The sequence below is a fragment of the Zea mays genome, chromosome 4 (assembly GCF_902167145.1).
Source record: "Zea mays cultivar B73 chromosome 4, Zm-B73-REFERENCE-NAM-5.0, whole genome shotgun sequence".
In the NCBI taxonomy this organism is placed as follows: Eukaryota; Viridiplantae; Streptophyta; class Magnoliopsida; order Poales; family Poaceae; genus Zea; species Zea mays.
Window position 1 is genome coordinate 56,590,677 of NC_050099.1, and position 19,576 is coordinate 56,610,252.

At 40.5% G+C, this 19,576-nt stretch overlaps 1 protein-coding gene and 1 long non-coding RNA gene across 4 annotated transcripts; both read left to right on the plus strand.

The window, feature by feature from the left end:
- The first annotated feature begins 614 nt into the window (after nt 1–614).
- LOC103653274 (uncharacterized) lies at nt 615–1,438 on the plus strand. The gene is made up of 4 exons (XR_565372.3): nt 615–701; nt 772–906; nt 977–1,080; nt 1,172–1,438. It is a non-coding gene; the product is annotated as an uncharacterized lncRNA (long non-coding RNA).
- Nucleotides 1,439–8,035: 6,597 nt separating this feature from the next.
- Nucleotides 8,036–16,153, plus strand: LOC103653276 (peroxisome biogenesis protein 1). 3 transcript variants are annotated; one of them, XM_008680214.3, is made up of 18 exons: nt 8,036–8,776; nt 9,246–9,419; nt 9,544–9,643; nt 10,521–10,973; nt 11,158–11,802; nt 11,923–12,014; nt 12,153–12,226; nt 12,320–12,542; nt 12,694–12,787; nt 12,878–13,032; nt 13,269–13,499; nt 13,621–13,821; nt 14,003–14,128; nt 14,242–14,303; nt 14,675–14,792; nt 15,086–15,370; nt 15,504–15,585; nt 15,708–16,153. In XM_008680214.3, exons 1-17 carry the CDS (start codon nt 8,564–8,566, stop codon nt 15,540–15,542), a joined length of 3,285 nt encoding a protein of 1,094 aa, XP_008678436.1. In that variant the 5' UTR covers nt 8,036–8,563; the 3' UTR covers nt 15,543–15,585; nt 15,708–16,153. The 3 variants fall into 3 exon arrangements, 2 of the variants coding, with proteins under 2 accessions (XP_008678436.1, XP_008678437.1); XR_002269098.2 differs by lacking the exon at nt 14,675–14,792 and having other exon boundaries at nt 15,708–16,081; XM_008680215.4 differs by lacking the exons at nt 14,242–14,303; nt 14,675–14,792.
- The last annotated feature ends 3,423 nt before the right edge of the window (nt 16,154–19,576 follow it).

The following is a 19,576-nucleotide window of genomic DNA, read 5'->3' on the forward strand; positions in this document are numbered from 1 at the left end:
CTTGTATGCAGCAGGTTCTGCGGCTTGCATGCATGTAGCAGCTTGTGCGACAGCTTGCATGCTTGCATGCAGCAGCCATGCAGAGCTTGTGCAGCGGCTTGCATGCAGCAGCCATGCAGAGCTTGTGCGCGCTTGTGCGGCTTGCATGCAGCAGCCATGCAGGTGCATGCGACCACGATAAGGGGAGGCGGGGGCGGTCTACGTTAGCTTCTTAATAGTTAGTAGAGAAGGGAGACACGATGCTTGTATGCAGCAGGTTCTGCGGCTTGCATGCATGCAGCAGCTTGTGCGACGCCTTGCATGCTTGCATGCAGCAGCCATGCATAGCTTGTGCACGCTTATGTGGCTTGCATGCAGCAGCCATGTAGGTGCATGCGACCACGATAAGGGAGGCGGGGCGGTCTACGTTAGCTTCTTAATAGTTAGTAAAGATATATTAGATACATTAAAAATTGATCTTTTGCTTGCTATACTGTCAGAGAAAAATGGCAGCTTATATGGTAATATTTATTACAGCAAACTTTGTTTATTCCCTGATTATCACATATATATGTCATGCTTGACTACTCTCAACAATAGGTAATTTCAAAAGGATCTGCGAGACAGAGATTGGTATCATGTCGCAGTGTTGCCTGGATAAAAATGTTAGAAGTGCAGGTCCTGCGTATTTTGCTAATGTTGCTATTAAGATCAATGCCAAGGTTAATCTCAACTTGATCTCTTCACAAAATTTGTTGAGAAGCATGGTACTAATGTATTCATTCTTTGCAGTTTGGAGGAAGAAACTTAGAATTTGCTAATCCCAAAGAAAGCTTGTCGGGTGTTACAATTGAACCAACAATTATATTTGGTGCTGATGTTACTCACCCTCCCGCTCTAGATGATACCGCCCCTTCCATTGCTTCTGTAAGATCTTTTTTGTTTACAGTAGGGATAGTATCATATCATTATAGTAACACTTTATGGTTCTATGTAGGTTGTTGCCTCCCAAGACTGGCCCAAGGTGGCTAACTATAATGGGATTGTCCGTGCACAAGGTCATCGTAAAGAGCTCATCAATGGCCTGGAAGACATTGTCAAGTACGGTCATCGTAATCTCTGAAATTTAAATGACACCCCACTGAGAGTTTACACCCGAATAAGAGTTCCTCAATTTACAAAATATCTGCAGGGAACTCCTACTTGCATTCAAGGAGAGGTCTAAGCGGAGACCCAAGCAGCTGATCTTCCAATTGCACCCATATATACATGCAATTGTTTTCATGTTTCAATGAAAAATCAAACATTAATTCATGTTCGTGCTTCCTGGTTGTAACGTTTCTTTCTTTTTCTTCTTCTTGCAACCTTAATTTCAACTTCTTATAGTTAGAACTTTTCTGTCATGTTCCTCTTGTTGGAAACTCTGAATGATGTGGCATGTAAATCCTCAACGTTAACCACGAGAAGTTATTATATTACCCCTATTTGAATGCAATTCGTATTTGCAGCACTAAAATTTTATCTTCCAAACATTCAACTTTGATTAAATATACAATACATAATTAGTATTATTCAATATATCTTTGGATCTATTTTCAATAAATTTATTTAAAAATATAAATATCACTAATATTTCTTATAGGACGAGGTCCTTTATACTATCGTCCCTGCTAGCGAGACAGGAGGTCCCAGTGGAGCGGCTAAAGCCGAGGGTCGAGGCACAGGAGAGAGGGAACTAGGCTCTCAAGTAAAAGTACCCGATCGGACTAAACCCCCAAGAGAAGGTGAAGCTGGAGAAGGAGCACATGTGGCTGTTCATGGACGACAGCATCAAGGACCTCGCCAACATTTCCATGGAGTAGATCAACGCCACCGAGCTCACCAAGAACGATGTTGACATCCGGTTCAAGTGTACATCCACTCTGCGCCTGCTGCAATGCTGATTTAATTGTTGCTCTTAACACAGCCATTTGCGATTCAGTTTTTGACAACTCTGATATTTAGTCCTTGATGCACTATTAGATGACTGTGCCGTGGTATTTGAGATATGTGAGCCTCATGATGCAGTATAGTTGCAGGAACCTACTAACACAGCTTCACTTCTAACTCCCTCTCACTGTATTTCCCTTTCTTTGTAGCTATAGCCTTTTACCAAACTTGTCACTCATTGGAAATTTGGCCTACAACATGAATAACTTGGGTTCAAGTGAGGCCTTGTTCGTTTACGTCAGATTGCACCCGAAATCGTTCTGGCTAATCAAAGTTTATATAAATTAGAGATCCAATCCGATTAGGAATCGTTCCGACCCACCAATCCGGCATAAATGAACAAGACCTGAAGGAGTAGGTTGTGTGCATGGTCGCTGATTCCAAAAGGGGTTGTGGCGTTGTTTTTGGAGCTGAAACATTTCAGGTTTTCTTTGTAAAGGACGGAAACGACCCGTGTATAGTTTCACATAGATTTTGTTTCTTCCCTCCTCTTTATTAGCAACCTTAGTTTTCAGTTAATATGTTTAAGTAGGTTCTATTTAATTTGTTGTTTGCCCACAAGAAGTTTCATATTTTTTGGAAAAAAATATTATATGAATCAGATTTAAACGGATGGATAGAGTTTGTAGATTATGACCATCCTTTACAGAATCATTTGTGATTAGCGATAAAGAAAAGTGTTGGAGTGGATGTCACGTGGAATGAAAAGTTTTCTATTTCAATCTATTAGAATTGCAGTATGCCCTGCATACTAATAGGACACATTTGAAGTATAGTGGAGCTTGTGCAATGAGGTGTTCCAGTGCTACTGCCACCATTTAAAATTTGGAATAATGGATCTATATTTTAATTTTTTTTAATTTGTTTCTTCAAAATTTGTTCAGAATAAAGCACCAACTTTTACCGTTTCTAAGTTACATATTTATCATAGTGATGTTTGTCATCCTTTATCTATATTTTACACTAATTTTTAACTTTCGTGGCAATGCACGAAAATTTGCGCAAAGGTAATTCTCTCATTTTTAAGTATAATTTGTTAGGTACTTTGCTAACTTATTTTGGACGTTGTTTGCCAACTCTAATGGGGTGATCTTGCTTAACCAATGAAAGCAAATTTGATTGCTGGTCTATCTATCATAGGCAAGCTCACGGTGTCAAAAACATCTCCTATTTCGTCTAATCTCTGTTGACGATTCTGAAGATGTCCAATAGGAAGAACACTCTAAATAGGATAAACTAGCTTTATATATAGTTGGTGCCCAATATAGCCAAGCTTGTACAATGTTGTGGAACCCACAACGTTTTGGGCACATATAAAAATACAGTTGGTAAATGAATTATAGGATTGGTTCACATTCAAATAGGATATGTCAATCTCTACTTATCTCGATGAAGAAGGCAGTCTAGAAGATCACGAGGGAAAGGTATAAACACCAAACAAACTTTACTCGCAAATTCTGTTGGAACATGTTTAAATAACTCTTATTTAAACAAGGCATATGTATGTTCATAACAACGTATAGGTACCTAACTTACTACTATGAAGAAGGTAAGGCGTAGGCTGACCCTCTCTGGTTCTGCCTTTCCTATCTCCGACAAATGGACTCGACACTTTTGGCAAAACCATCCACGCCTGGCCTCCTCTGGCTCTTCCCCGTCTCTTGCTCCAATCGCGCAGCGCTCCGCATGCCACGGCCTCCAGCCACATGCCGCCCCTCGAGCCTGCCTCTCAACGCGATTCATGGTCGCACACACCCGATGCCCCGCCCCCGAGCCTGCCTCCCGATGCCACCTCCCTCGCGTGTTGACCTGATACGCAGAGTTCGGTTGATAACATCAGTAAACAATGACCTATACATACACAAGTGTGACCCATCAGCTGATAACATCACTAAACAATGACCTATGTGTGTACAAATGTCACCTGTTGCAACGCACGAGCATATACCTAGTTAGATACATTAAAAATTGATAAATGTTAATAGATGGATTAGTTACCGTGGGAGCCCTATTGCCATGCTAAACCGTAGGGAGTGGGTTCTAATTCTTAGGAACACCATTTTTGGGATTATTTCCGATGCAATATGCAAGCGGTGGCGTTTTGATTTTATGGGATTATTTCCGATGCAATATGCAAGCGGTGCCTTTTTTACACAAACTGATTTTCATTCCTTTCAATAAACTGCTGGCGCATTGTTATCACTCAGTATATGCTATCTTCTAGCATAAAAAACTGAACTAAAAATAGGAAACCATATCAGATAAATGCGTAATCATGACAGAACCGAAATGCAAAATTACAGGACAACATATATACGTAAAAAGCGACAGATAAATATAGTGACAAATAGCATATTACCATATAAAATATATCTAGTAACACATAGCTAGGAGCTTGTTAAGTGCGCATATGGACAAAAATATGTTCTATATGCTAATAGAAGCCAACAGACCTTGATGGACATAATCTCAGTTCGGTGACAACGATCTAGATTAGACTACTACCGAGAGAACTTGAATCTTTCTAAATCTAGAGGCAAATGGCGGTTTTTGTTTAGGCGATGGAATAGCATGTAATACAGTGCAAGAGAGCGAAGGTCCTCTGAATTATCCTGCAAACCATTATAAGGGAAGTGTGAGTTAGACAATATCATGCATACATTGTGTCATAGTACAAAAACAACTATCTGGCGATTACGTACCGGATCAATAACTACGTTGATAGCTCCATCGAAGTAGTCGTAGTACTACATATATCTCATAACAAAGAATCCACAATCGTTAGATCCCGCTTCCATTGTGTAACACCCCGTCCAATCTCTGGACCAGCGGTACTTACTCCTAGTAGCTCTCTAGGATCATATATCGTCCCCACAGACCAACACGAGTCTTTTGTGCGCACTTTGTCCTCACTCATGCGCACCCAAGAAAACTTCCCGGTCAGTCACCCATCCCAAATTGCTCCAAGCCAAACACACTTAACTTGAAAGTTCTTTCGAGATAGGCTTCCGAAAAAGAAGATGCACCTTGTTGATATGAGTACTCTATTAATTATATTAAGCCTTGGGCCAGGATATCACCATCACAAGGGCCAGGATATCACAATCCACCCCCCCTTAGAAGACTGACGTCCTCGTCGGTCAACCCCAATCCAGGAACCTCCCCTCTTAGCCATGCCTGTACGTCTAGTGTCGTCATATGCCATGCCATATGACCACTCCGGGCCCATATGTGTCATGTGTCATATACCCGAACCCTCTAACCCACACACGCCCGTGAAACCGCGAGGGTCAGCTCTGATACCACTTGTAACACTCAGTCCAATCCTTGGACCGGCGGTACTTACTCCTGGCAGCTCTCTAGGATCATATATCGTCCCCACAGACCAACACGAGTCTTTTGTGCGCACTTTGTCCTCACTCATGTGCACTCGAGAAAACTTCCTGGTCGGTCACCCATCCCAAATTGCTCCAAGCCAAACACGCTTAACTTGGAAGTTCTTTCGAGATAGGCTTCCGAAAAAGAAGATGCACCTTGTTGATATGAGTACTCTATTAATTATATTAAGCCTTGGGCCAGGATATCACCATCCTAGGGGCCATGATATCATAACCCAATTTATCTTCCAAGCAATCAACCCCGCCTGAGTTGTTTCCTAACACATGACCACCACATATGGAACAGATCAGGTTTCAAACAAAATATTAACATGGAGATAAAATGGATCACAATAAGATCTCACAATTACCTTCATCATCAGAACAAATGTCCCATGGCTCATCATACAATGGACTACCATGTGGAGAATCTGACTCATAGTCATCTTCAAACTCTTCTTCCTCATCTAATTGACTCATTGGTTTATTCCGTCTGCTATTTTTACCAAAACTAAGATTCCTTTTGAATGCAGCCACATCTGATTTACTCATTTGCAGTTCTTCAATGAGAAATTACCAGGTGCATCCCAGTAATTGTTGTCGTCATCATTTCCATCAAGGATTGGTCTAGACTCAGATCTAGAGTTGCTGAACCACTCTAAGATTGGATTATTTTCATAAAAAAGAACAACATCCATCATCACACTATATGGATCTATCTCCTTTTCTTGGGGATTGTCAAGTACAAATTGTTGGATCAGAAACTTTAAGTTATAATGGACATAGACTAACCTATCTAGCTTCTCATAGCCTAAGAGATTTCTCAACTTAGTATGGACTAGAGCAAACATACTACAGTTATGCTCACAACCACTAGATGAACAACACTGTGATTCTTTGCATTGCCCTCCGTATGAATTTCACCAATCAGCTACAATGAATAAAACAATATAAATATCAACGAAAGTTGTAAATAGCAATCAACTACAATGATAGAAGTTGATTTGGACAAGGAAAGGATACTTTACCAGGATTAGCATCAGCACGAAGTGCCGAGGATCGAGCCTCTAGTGATCCAAATAACTTCTCTTTTTTGCTAAATGTTCTTGTAAATTGATCAATTGCAATTGATGCTTCTATAGGTGAGTGTGCTAGCTTCTTGATTGCCAATGTTACAACCAATATAGCACTATGATGGGTGGCTAATTTTGATGTATAAAAAAAGTGCTTTTGGATCAAGTGCAGCCCCTACAATAGGCATCCACAAAAAACATGACAACTAGATAGAAATTTTAGAAATTCTAAACTATACTAGCAGCAAACATGAGGGTGCAAACATGAAATTGTAAACTATAAATTCTGCATTTTGTATTTGACCAGTTGCATCCACAGTTTTATGAAAGAACATGCAACCATTGCAACAAATCATAAAATTAATAATGCACATCATGGTTGGCCCTCTCCATGAATCACACATAATAGTGACCCCAAAGCGACCCCAACCTTCCTTGTATTGGTCCATGTGAGTCTGTAGGTCCTCATAGTTCATATTTAGTAATGGCCCATCTATATCTCTTCCCCTTGGAACAGCCACTCCTTCCCCAAGCTGTTGAGATAGTTTACCGCTGCTACAAAATATGGGCAGTTTGCTTTCCTTCCAGGAATACCATTGGCATGGAACCATTTCACCCAAGTTTTACCAAGTCTCTCTTTGTTACCCCCATGCAACATAACGTCTATCCTAGGCTATGTTGACATCTTACTGCATTGCAAATCTATATCACATATGTCCTGAGTCACACTTGAACTCCGATAGTATCTATCCATCCTACTCTACCTACGAGAGCCTGCAGCTAATGGTGGGGTGGTATTGCTTGTCCCAGTGCTACTTCTGCCTAAAGGTGGGCTATTGACAGATGTCCTTTGATCCAACAATGATTCCCTTAGTGTCCACGCCATCTGTCCAGCTTGATCCTTAGGTATTTATTCTCTTCTAGCATCACTATATGCTAGATCCATATCCACAAAGAGTTCATGCTCTTTAGAATCTGCCTCTTTTTCCCTCTTGCATAGACAAACCAGCTAGATGGCACCTTAGACGGGTCTTACCTCCACTCTCCTTAGCACACCCGCAATAAGCACACTTGAATCCCTGTTTCTTCCACTTCTCACCATGACTCCATGGGTCATCAATAGAACCTTGTAGTTGTTTGCAAGTTCCTAGTAATATAAAAATAAATGACGCAAAACAATAAACAAATTTATGTGGCATGAAATTAACAATGTAATTCATGCATGACTTTCCACTAGAGAACTAAAATTTCTACTTCCAGTTTGCATGTGAGAACTCAATAGTGCTAATCTAATGCTAGAAAGCCTTACCATCGGTAGTAACCAACCATTCACAGGCTGCACCCGATGACGATTCACCAATACATGGCTCTTTTCCCTTGCCCCGTACACTGCATCCTTCCATCACAATCAAAACTGCAAACAAGGCATTTCCATCACAACCAAAACTCAAACAAGGCATTTTCAATTGTGTAGCTAACTATATTATTAAAACAAGGCATTTCCAATTTTGCAGCACGAGGAGGAGCATGCGACATCGAGGACCTGGAGGTGAACCAATGGGCGTGTCCGCGGGACACAGTCACGCAGCAGAGGCAGCAAAGGAGCGGCAGCGGGATGCAGATGCAAGAGGGAGCGCACGGGGGGAGAGAGCGGCCGCGGGGAGGCGAGCGCGCACGACGGTGTGGGGGAGAGCAGAGGAGCGCAACCAGGGAGCAGCAGAGGGAGCACGCGAGCGTCGAGGGGTGAGCGCGCGAGCTGAGTGCACGACCGAGCAGAGGGAGCGTCGGGCCGCCGGCTGTCGGCAGAGGTGAGCGTGATTGCGCGAGTGATGACTGGAGCGCCGCCGCCAACAAATCAGGTGGGATGGGTGGATGGGAGGGAGAGTGAGTCACGATTTATGGTTTATGGGATTTGTGGGCTGTTTTAGAGCCCGTTTTAGCGCGGAGTCCGAAGCTCCAGCCGAAACGAAGAAAATTTCAGAAATTTCGGAATTTCGGTTCCAAAATTGCGAACCCTGAACTTAAACTTTTGTTTGACCAAATAGAGAGCATCATCAAGGAGAGAGAAGCGAGACTGCGAGAGCGCCGAGAGGCAGAAGGGCTGGGGCGCGGCCGCGCGGGGAGGCGTCAAGCAGTTTAGCAGCCATGAGCGGCGGCGGGCTGGAAGTGCAGGTTCACGTGGTGGGCGGCGCCCGGAGCTGCTTTGCCGCGCTCCCGCTTCACCTCATCCACGACTTGGAGCGCACCTCAGCCACCGGCGACCTCCCGCCCGTCCTCGCGCTCGAACTTCGCGGTCCCGCCGGCGCCCGCTGGTCCCTCGCCTGGTCCGGCGCCGCTTCCCGATCCAGCGCCATCGAGGTGAGCGGGCCCCAGCCACATGTCTCTGTAATTTTGTCACTTGGAGTCCCTGTCACCCTGTGCCCGGAAGTTTCCAGAATTATTCGTCAACCCTTGGTTGAATCGATGCTTGCTGTCGGAAATTTGGAATTGAGCTTGTCACTTGCTTGATACCATACCACGATGTCGTGTGGAGTGAATTTGGTCGTGGAGTGTCAGACAGAGTGATGCTGTGGTCTTCACAGTTGGCGTGAGAAATTGGAATTGTAACCTTGCAGGGATCAAAACCGTGAAGCTGTTTCATATTTCCTTGTCAGTTTTGTATTCCGTTCGATATCTCTGCATGTAGAAGTAGAACTTTGATGGCCTTCTTTTGTTTGTCCTCAGTTTGGTTACCTGAAACACCCTCATGTGGCCTGTGTGTGTACGTTATGCAGCAAAAGTGTACCAGACATTTGCAGTATTGTGATATCAATGGTCTGTCTTGCAGGTTGCACAAGAGTTGGCAGACTGCATCTCGCTGCCTGATGGAACTATAGCACAGTTGAGCGTAGCTCGTTCTCTGGCCAAAGCTGACTCGATCAGTATTGAACCCTACAGTGAGGATGACTGGGAGATACTGGAGAGCCGTGCTGATTTGGCTGAAGAAACAATCTTGAAGCAGGTGTTCTTTGTTTTCTCTTTTTTTTCAATATGTCTGTTATTCTTGCCTAGTGTAGTAATTCCAACCCGTTACATTTTTTAAAAAAAATGGTGCATAAATTTGATTATTATTATTTTGAAATCAGGTTGGCATCGTTTATGAGGGCATGAAATTCCCATTGTGGTTGGATGGACATAATATTGTGAAGTTTGTTGTCTTGTCATCTTTCCCTGAGAAGACAGTTGGTATATATATACACATATATATTTTGGCATCATTGTGCTAACTTATACAACTTGTGTTATCACCATTATTTTATGTTCTTTTCAATATCCTTTTACATATTATACCGCTCAAGGGTGATGTATTTGTTCATCTTTCTATATGACACTAAGTTTGCATGAATTCATTTTGAAATAGGTTACTGACACTTGTTAATAAGTAATTGTGCTGTAATCATGGTAGAAAGCAAATATTGTCTACTTGACCAAATACAGTAACTCGTTAGCTTCTGAGTTAAGCTTCCAGAAGACATTCTTGATTCACCTGTACAAATTTATTCTGTCCATTTTCCTGTCTACTTTGGAATTTGGCACTAGATGATCATGGATTCTACAATATCCTAAAACTAATAACCTATAGCACCTAACTTGGGGATACCCATCTACATCATAATTCATGCTGGGTGCCTAATGGAATTATTGTCTTTAATGTTTATATTAACTTCTGCCAAACATGTTATATAGCCTAACATATCTTACTAGTTTGTAGCAGCTACATTTTTCCAAAGTTAGATACATAGATATATATTTAAAAAGTCCAGGTTATTTACATCTTATCCCTTCTAATAAAATGTTTCAGAATTTAATGTATGAATATCAATTCTGATACATTTATATTGTCTGCTGAGTAGTACTATAAGTAATGTACACCTTATGAAGGAAGCTAAAGAATTTTTTTTTAAAAAAAAACTGTGGCATCGGATGAGTTGTTCCAGCATTCTATATAATAGTATGTAATGTTATTAATCACATAGTATGTAATCTGTTCAATATTGTTCCTTTTTTTTAATTTGTTAAGTTTATCTATTGCTTAGGATCCACTGTGTTTTTCTTTCTTTAGTTCAACTTGTACCAGGCACTGAAGTTGTTGTTGCACCTAAAAAACGAAAAGAGAAGCCTTCTCAGGATCTACAAAAGCAAAGTGCACTGAAAGAACAAGTCAAAATAAAGGCACTCCTGCGTGTTCAAGCAGCTGATAGGAAGTATGCACATACATTCAAATATGAAGGTGTCGAGATAGGTGTGGTTGTCAGCTATGCTGTGCTAATTCATCCTGATACAGCTGCAAGTATTTCAGTTGGCAATCTCCAATTAGTCGCTGTTTCACCTAAATCATCAAAGAAAGGACTACCTCTAAAAGGCAAAGAAGTTGGACGAAAAAAAGGAATTTCAGTAACTAAAGAAAGGTCCCATGAAGCCATTGTTTATATCTTACTTTCAGACTCTGTTGCAAAAGGGCATGTTATGCTTCCGTACTCTATTCGTCACTTCATAAGTGCTGATGTACATTCATGTGAGTACACATGTCTTTCTTCCCTTTCCCTTGAAACAGCTAAATTATATAGTCTCTGGATTCTTATATAGACTTTGAATTCAGATTGAGGACAAAGCATTTCCCAGCAACTATTTTGTCAGTGTACTGTTGAATCTTCTCTGCTATTTACTTTACAATGCTGAAGTGTGTTTACTGATCCTAGGGGTATATATTAAGACATATTCAGCCAACATCAAGGAGGATGAACCTCTAGTGACAATATCTCCTTTAAAGTTCAAGATGCATGTGAAAGATGCTCATGATAGCAGTAAATTAGTCAGTCAGGAAGTGGACACTTCGAGGATAACCAGAATTCCTTCAGAAAATGGTGATTTCTTCCAGAAAGCTCGTTACAGTGAAAACAAAAATATTCGAGGTGCAGATATTGAGAGCATTTCTGAATCAGTGTCAAGGCAGAAATTTTTTATTAAGCATTGGCTTATTGGGCACCTTAAAGAAATGGGCTTGCATGCTAGCCATACTGAGATGAATTCAATAGTCTTGCCAACCAATATTTTGCTCCATTTGGAAGCGACAGATAAAGAAGGAACCAAAGGAGTTGAATTCTTATACTTTCTAAAGCTTACATCTGAAAATTCTAATTTCAACGATTCACAACTTAATATTGAGACTACTTGGAGTGTTCCAACCAGCAATGCTGATGATCTTGAACTGCATTTTGGGAAGTTCGAGCTTGGCGAGCCTGTATCTTTTGATTCCCTAGTGGACAGTGGTTCCAGTGATGGTTTCAAGCTGACTCGGTCTTCTTTAGGCTGGATGGAGAATGCAATGTCAGATGTGACAAAAAGTAATATTTTTTAGCCAGATATCCAAATAAATCCTTTGCTGCATCTGTTTGTTTTCTGGATGCTACATTTTTATTGTTGACTAACTGACTTTATTTTTGTCGATCCTTTCCTTTCTGAAGGGTTATCTGTGCTCTTATCAGCAACTAGCCTAAGGTTATTTAACAGAATAAAGTTCCCCTTTCCTGGACATGTTATTGTATATGGACCTCGAGTAAGTAACATCCAGTTTCTTGTGTGAAACTTGAGATAATGGGGTGTTTTCTGTTTTCACATGGGATATCCATTTTACTTGACTGTAGGGTTTTTGTTTTGTTATTTATAATTTTGTTTGGCTTAATTCGTGTTTCAGGGTTCTGGCAAAACTGCTTTGACCAGGGCTTCTGCAAAATACTTTGAGGACCATAAAGATATCTTGGCGCACATGTAAAACACCTGTTACGATCTTTCTGCGTATTACTTATTCTGAAAAGAAAGAACAATGCAATTTAATCATATCATCTATTTTTTGAAGAGCAGAATATACATTGATTGTTCCAAACTTGCACTTGGCAAGGCTAAGGAGACAAGGCAAGAAATTGAAGACAGCATGTCTGAAGCACTGCTTCATTCACCTTCGATCATCATATTTGATGATCTGGACAGTGTAGTTTCAGTCTCCTCAGATCCTCAAGTGTCTCAATCATCCAGTTCTTCTGATTCACTTGTTCAATATTTGGCTGACATTATGGATGAGTACAAGGTGAGGATATGTCATTACACTTTTCTTTATTTGTATTGTTAAAATTTGTTAAGAATAAGTGTTGATTATGGTTGTTACAATGTTTTTACCATGCCATCCTTTTCCCTGTGTAGTTATTTATTTATTTTTGAATGACATGACCGCTTTCTAGGATAAGATTCAAAATACATGCGGGTATGGACCTATCGCGTTTATGGCTTCAGTTCAGTCACTTCAGAGTCTTCCTCAAGACTTAACCTCTTCTGGTTACTTCTTTTTTTCTATTTTTCTTCAAAGTGTGCTGGTTGAGTCACTGACTTCAAGTATGCTAATAAAAACACGTTTTCACCTTGCAGGAAGATTTGATTTCCATATTGAGCTTTCTGCTCTTGCAGTACCTGAGCGCAAAGCACTATTGCAACATCAAGTTGAGGAGCATGATTTATTGTGTTCTGAGGAAGTTCTGTCAGAGATAGCATCAAAATGTGAAGGTTATGATGCATATGACTTGGTAATTCTAACTCTATCATACGCTGGTCGTTATGACCAACTTAATCATATTTTTGTGAAGATAATTATGGACCAATTGTTTCAACAAGAAAAAACGAGGAAAAACATGTTTCTTAGGTAGTTATGGTTATGAACCGAAGTCACAAATATTCACAGCTGGTCTAGCAGACATATTCTTTTGCATGGATTGATGTGGAAAAAAGGTATTGATCCTATATGTATGCTACTGTGTCGCAGGAAATTTTGGTTGATAGGGCTGTGCACACTGCTGCTTATCGCTTTCTTCTGCCTTCTAATGCTTGTCACAACTCTCTGAAACGAACTTTGTTGATGGAAGATTTCTTTAAAGCAATGCATGGCTTCCTTCCAGTCGCCATGCGTGATCTTAGGAAATATGCTCCTGATGATAAAGATGGTGGTTGGGAGGATGTTGGAGGGCTAGATGAAGCAGTAACTATCATTAAAGAGGTGGACATTTCTTGCTTTCTTGTTTTAAGGGTGTTGGTTTCATCAACACACATGGAAAAAATTAGGCACCTCTTTTTCCTTGTGTAGATGTTCCTACTTATATTTGTGTTCCTTCTTGTAGACTCTTGAATTGCCGTCAAAATACCCAAATATCTTTACCAGGGCACCTGTGCGGTTGCGGTCAAACATTCTCCTGTATGGACCACCTGGATGTGGTAAAACTCACATTGTGAGAGCTGCGGCTGCTGCTTGTTCTTTGCGATTCATTTCAGTCAAGGGTCCAGAGCTATTGAATAAGTATATTGGTTCATCTGAGCAATCTGTAAGGAACTTTTCATTCATTTGAGCATTACACAAACATGAAACATTCATGCATTTTCCCTTTTTCTTGCACTAAAGATATTTGAAGGTTTAGGATATTTCCTTGTATCTTTTTTACTCAACCCTGTTCCCCAGAAGGCACCTAGATCGTCTCATTTGTAATGTTAGTAAACCAATTCCAGGTTCGCGACTTTTTTGCAAAGGCCGTTGCTGCAGCACCTTGCCTATTATTCTTTGATGAATTTGACTCCATTGCACCCCAGCGAGGAACTCATAGTGCAGGAGTTTCTGATCGTGTAGTTAATCAGGTAAGAAACTGTCTCCTACTCTCCTTGCTGGTAAAATGATAAAATATTATTGTCATTGTTATTTCCAGAAAACAAAAGAACAATCTAAGCCTGCGTTTTTTGTTTGTAAGCAGTTCTTGACGGAACTGGATGGTGTGGAAACCTTAACTGGAGTATTCGTATTTGCAGCTACGAGGTTAGTGCTGTGCAAAGCATGACAACTGTTATAATTTGTGCAGTCCTAGTCTCAAGCTCTTGTATTCTGTACTTTTACAGACAGATGGAATTGCCCTGAAGATATTTTTTGGGCTAACCTTAGGGAAAACTAAGTGGCTTGTTTATTTAGGGGGTGTTTGGCTCCCACCTCCTTAACTTTAGTGACTAAAGTTTAGTAATTTTAGTCCCTAAATTGCCAAACAGGGTGACTAAAGGAGGTCTCCCAAATAGAAATTCTAGGGACTAAAATTTAGTCATTAAAGCTTAGGAGGGTGACTAAAGAAACCAAACACCCCCTTAGTTTTTTTTGTGTTGTGTCTTTTGATGTGATTACTTATTGTTTTTGCACAGCAAGCCACAGCTAATCGATGCTGCGCTCTTGCGACCTGGAAGGTTTGATCGTCTAGTCTTTTGTGATTTCCCTCGATGGGATGAACGTTTAGAAATTCTGAAGGTGCATTCTAGGACGGTGAGCCTTCTTTCATGATTGAGAGATTTCACTGTCATAATATCTAATTTCACCAACATTCCAGGCATTATGTACTTTCTTTGTTATCTTCCACCTTTTGCCTTGGCCACTTTTCAGCCTCTCAATTGGGATCTCATTTGTAATCTTGTTCAATTTTGTGAATGATTTTAAGCTGAGAAGGTTAATATATTTATGCATATTTTGAATCTATATGAATTCATGAGACTACGAGAGAGTGTTATTGTCATTGTCATAAATGTTGCCAATGCTTGTTTCTTTCTATTTGTATTCAGGTTTCACTGGCAAGTGATGCCAGTCTCGAAGATGTTGCTTCTCTGACCGAAGGATTTACTGGTGCTGATCTCGCTGCTATTCTAACGGATGCTGGACTAGCTGCAATTCATGAACTTTTGGACAACCAGGAGAACGGTGTTCCAGAAACCGAACCGTGCATCAGCAAAGAACTTCTCATGTCCGTCACTAGGAAGGCAAGACCTTCCACACCAGCAGACGAGAAGATGCGGTATGATAGGGAGTTTGGTGAATTCGTGTCATCCAGGAAGTCTATTTCGACAAAGGTGACCTCATTCTTATTTTTAAATCCTCAAAAGTCAAACCATGATATTTCCATTGAAAAACCCCAATATCTAGTTACTTTTTTTGGCTACATGATGAAATTCATTGGATAATTACTGGAAGAATCTGGTGCAGGCAAGAGAGTCAAAAGGCAAAAAGGTTACACTAGCTTGAGCCTTTCCTTGGCCAATATTAATGCGCTGCAAAATTTGGACAGGTAAGGAAGCACTCTTTTATGGTCTCCATTAGTTCTCAGAAATTTGAATTTGCTGAGCATTTCGATGAACTACTTTTCATTATACATCAGACACTAATATGGTATGATTATCTTTTGGTCAGTGGCCTACATGAAGGCTGCTAACACGCGGACTTGTCAAGTCATGCGACGTAGGCTTCCTTTCATTTGAAGAGAAACAAAATCTACAAAGAAACCTAACCAAGGCTCACTTGTGTTAGTGTACTTGGATGGAGGAGGAAGGCCATTGGAGGGACCTGCAGGTGGTCAAAGGTGTCATAGTAGGAAATTTTGTACGGTAATCCTGCTGTAATTAAAGTTATAACACTTGTCACAAATTTTGTACGGTGGTGAACGGTAGGAAATCTATACTACTTATTAAGAAGGTAAGAGTAGTCTGCCGTTCTGCCCTCCCCCGTTCCGCGCGCAGAAAAAAAAAATCAAACCGTGGCTTCTCAGGGATCAAACCTTGGATCTATTGAGCAGAATGTATAGCCTTCTACCCTCTAGCCAACGTGACTCATGTTGAATTGCGTACAAGTTCAACTAAGACGTCTTTTGTGTTTAACCCGTCGTCTAGAGTTTAGAAAAACATTTATAGCTTGGCCCCTAATCTTTCTGGAATTTGGGACGCAGTCCAGGAAATAAAGAAAATAGAGAAAATGAGTTTAGAAATTGATTTTTAGTTTAAAAATAATTGCAGAAACCCATTTAATTCATGGAAATTTCATATTAAATCCAAATGAGTTCATTCCAATTTCTATAATTCTATAATATTATTTTTTATCACATAATACCTCTGTTTTGTCATGAAACAACAATAAAATTGATTTTCTAATTAATTCTATATCAAATACATAGAAACTTTGGAAATTCGTAACTTCCCCATTTTAATTCTAAATTGAACCGTTCCAGTTGTGTTAGTCTCGTATGATTATTTACTACGCAGTAACAACATTGCTTATACCATGTTTCATACTTTTATAATTAGATATTTATTTATCCTATGTTAATTGGGTTAATCTATGTCTATTGGATTAATTTATTTAATATATTAATATAGTATTCTAACTTTATGGTTATACGATGTTTGACCATTAGTCTTGCAAACATACACTTACCTTTTTGTTTAAGCAAAAGCGTATGGTGGTACGTGTCCGATGACTAACGATGTACGAGGGAATTTCTTCCGGTATGTGTGAAACATGCTCTCCAATAATGAGAGCATGCAAATCGTGACATATATCGAAGTCTGCATGATACTGATGGTTGCAATGTAGTGGTGAAACAGATAGATTATAAATAACAAAATTTATGTATGGTCAGAATCACAAATTGATTATGAAACATTTTTTCATAACGGTATAACACATATTTTGTATATAAGTTATTGTAGTATACTGGTATTATATATTCCCGTTGCAACGCACGAGCATTCAGCTATGATTGATATAGGCATATAGAAACAATAATCTCTACTAACTATTAAGAACTTACTGTAGACTGCCCCCGCCTCCCTACGCCCGCCCACCCGCACGCCGCAAACCTGCAAACCCCGCCGCGACCAAGGCGAACCGTCCTCCCGCCTGCACACCGCAAGCCCGCAAATCCCGCCGCAACCATGGCGAACCGCCCTCCCGCCCGCCCTACCGCCCGCACGCCGCAATCCCGCCCGCCCGACGCATGCCGCACGCCCACCTAGCGCGACCCGTGGAACCTTGCAGTCGCCCCCGAACCAGCCCGGACCCTTTACATTTTCTCATAATTTATATGAATTTGATAATGTCTGTCACAACTCACACGAATTCTGTATACTATAATGAATTGATGATTGAGAGACTATGCACGATGCATGCAAATTAACAAGACTCATACAAGCGTCGAACAGTGTGCTGATGATGATTAGAGACATAAGGGCAGCACATGATCAGGTCTTAACATGTTTGGCTTCCAAACAGGCTTTTCTCCAGATCCCCAAGGAAGAAGAAGATCCGGTCAGATATATGTCGATGTTCATCTCAACGTACATAAGCTATCAATGATATTATATGTTCCCGTTGCAAGGCACGGGCACACAACTATTAGAAATTTGAAGAGAAAACCGGTAATCCTGCTGTAATGAAAGTTATGGTGAATGATCCGCTTCTTAACGTGCAGCGGTCGTCTTGGATAGATCAGATGTGTTCGCCTGCTTCGTGGGGGGCTCTAGCCACGGGATAGATCATTGTTTGCAAGGAGAGGGTGTTTTTTTTTTGGAGATGCAAAGAGAGGGTGTAGATTTGGTTCTATGGGCAATAAAGGACTGTTTAGTTCAGCTATAGATTTTTAGAATTCTGATTTTAGCTATAAGCTATGAAGAAACTGTTAATTGTGAGAGCATCTCAAGCAACGTGACCTATAAATCCTATAATTTAAAAATGAGTATATTTTATAGACCTATAAATCCTATAATTTAAAAATGAGTATATTTTATAGAATTTAGGACACCAACAAAACATTCCGCTCTAATAGTAAACCATCAAATCTAGATTATAGGGCAACCTAATATGCTGCAATATATTTGAGACACTTGATAGGATGTCCTGTAATTGTTTGGCCAAATTTTATAAAATAAGACAATGTTGGAGTTGTTTTTCTTACGTAGTCTCATATTTCAATGAGGTACCAGTTTGAGACATTGTTAGAGCATCTTCAAAAAAGTGACCTATAAAAATGTCCTATAATTTAAAAATGAGTATATTTTATAGAATTTAGTGCACCAATAAAACATTCCGCTCCAACAGTAGAGCCTCAATCTATATTATAGGGTAGCCCACTACGGTGTAGTATATTTGAGGCACTTGAGAGAGTGTCCTATAATTTATTGGCCAAATTTTATAAAATGAGTCATTGTTGGAGTAGTTTTTCCTATGTAGAGCCTCATATTTCAATTTGAGGCACCACTTTGAGGTATTGTTGGAGATACTCTCACAAAGCTAAAATTTATTTGGTTGAAATAACAGTTAATAACTATGGATTTTGTAAAAGCATGACAGAGTGACAATATGGTATTAGGGAAGTTGCCCTAGCTTCTTGAACGAGCTAATTTGATAGCAGACCATAGGTGGCAAGGTGTGGTACAATGTGTCGTGGGGTTCCAGCGCTAGGCCCAAGCGTCGTTAGTGTAGCGAGCCGTGGAATTAGGCTCGGCTCAGGCTCGTTTAGGCTCGCGAGCCTCACCGAGCCGAGCCGAGCTTGATCGAGCCCAAGCCGGCTTGCGAGCCTCGAGCTTTTTTCCAGCCCTAGGTATAGAGTCTCGTCGTCACCGAATATTGAAGTGGGGGTTAGTGAGATGCTGAAAAGGGTGATATTAGGAGTAGCGCTGGATATTGAAGCGGGGGTTAGGGAGGTGCTAAAAAAGGTGATATTAGGAGTAGCGCTAAAGAGTCAATGAGAAAGAGATGTGATGGTTTAGGGACGACTACAACCCTAGCTGCCACTCTCCCAAGCTTGTTGGAGATAAGGGATTCCAATTTTTGGGCTGGGTTAATGAAAGTGAAACAAGACTTTTTGAGGTTTGGGACTTTCACTATAAGAAATGGTTCTCAAGTTAGGTTATGAGAGGACATCTGGTTGGGTACATCGACCCTTCGGGACCAATACCCTTGTTTGTACCATATAACAATACATAAACATGTGAGTGTGGTTGATGTCTTTACACTTCACCTTTAAATTTGTCTTGGCGTAAAGATTTGATAGGCCATAAATTAGTAGTATGGAATGATCTAATTCCACGACTTGCTAATATAATTCTATCGGAGGAATAAAATGGATTTCGATGGAATCTGTCAGCAGATGGACGATTCTCAGTGAAGTCACATTACATTGGCTTAATCCACCTAGATGTACCCAACTCTAACAAAAAATTATAGAAACTAAAGGCCCCTATAAAAATAAAATATTCCTTTGGTTTTTACGAAAAGGCGTAACATTA

Coding starts and splice junctions, on each gene's coding strand:
- LOC103653276 (XM_008680214.3), top strand. CDS start 8,564: ATGAGCGGCGGCGGGCTGGAAGTGCAGGTTCACGTGGTGGGCGGCGCC. Junction 12,543..12,693: donor ACATTATGGATGAGTACAAG/GTGAGGATATGT, acceptor ACCGCTTTCTAG/GATAAGATTCAAAATACATG. Junction 12,788..12,877: donor TCAAGACTTAACCTCTTCTG/GTTACTTCTTTT, acceptor TTCACCTTGCAG/GAAGATTTGATTTCCATATT.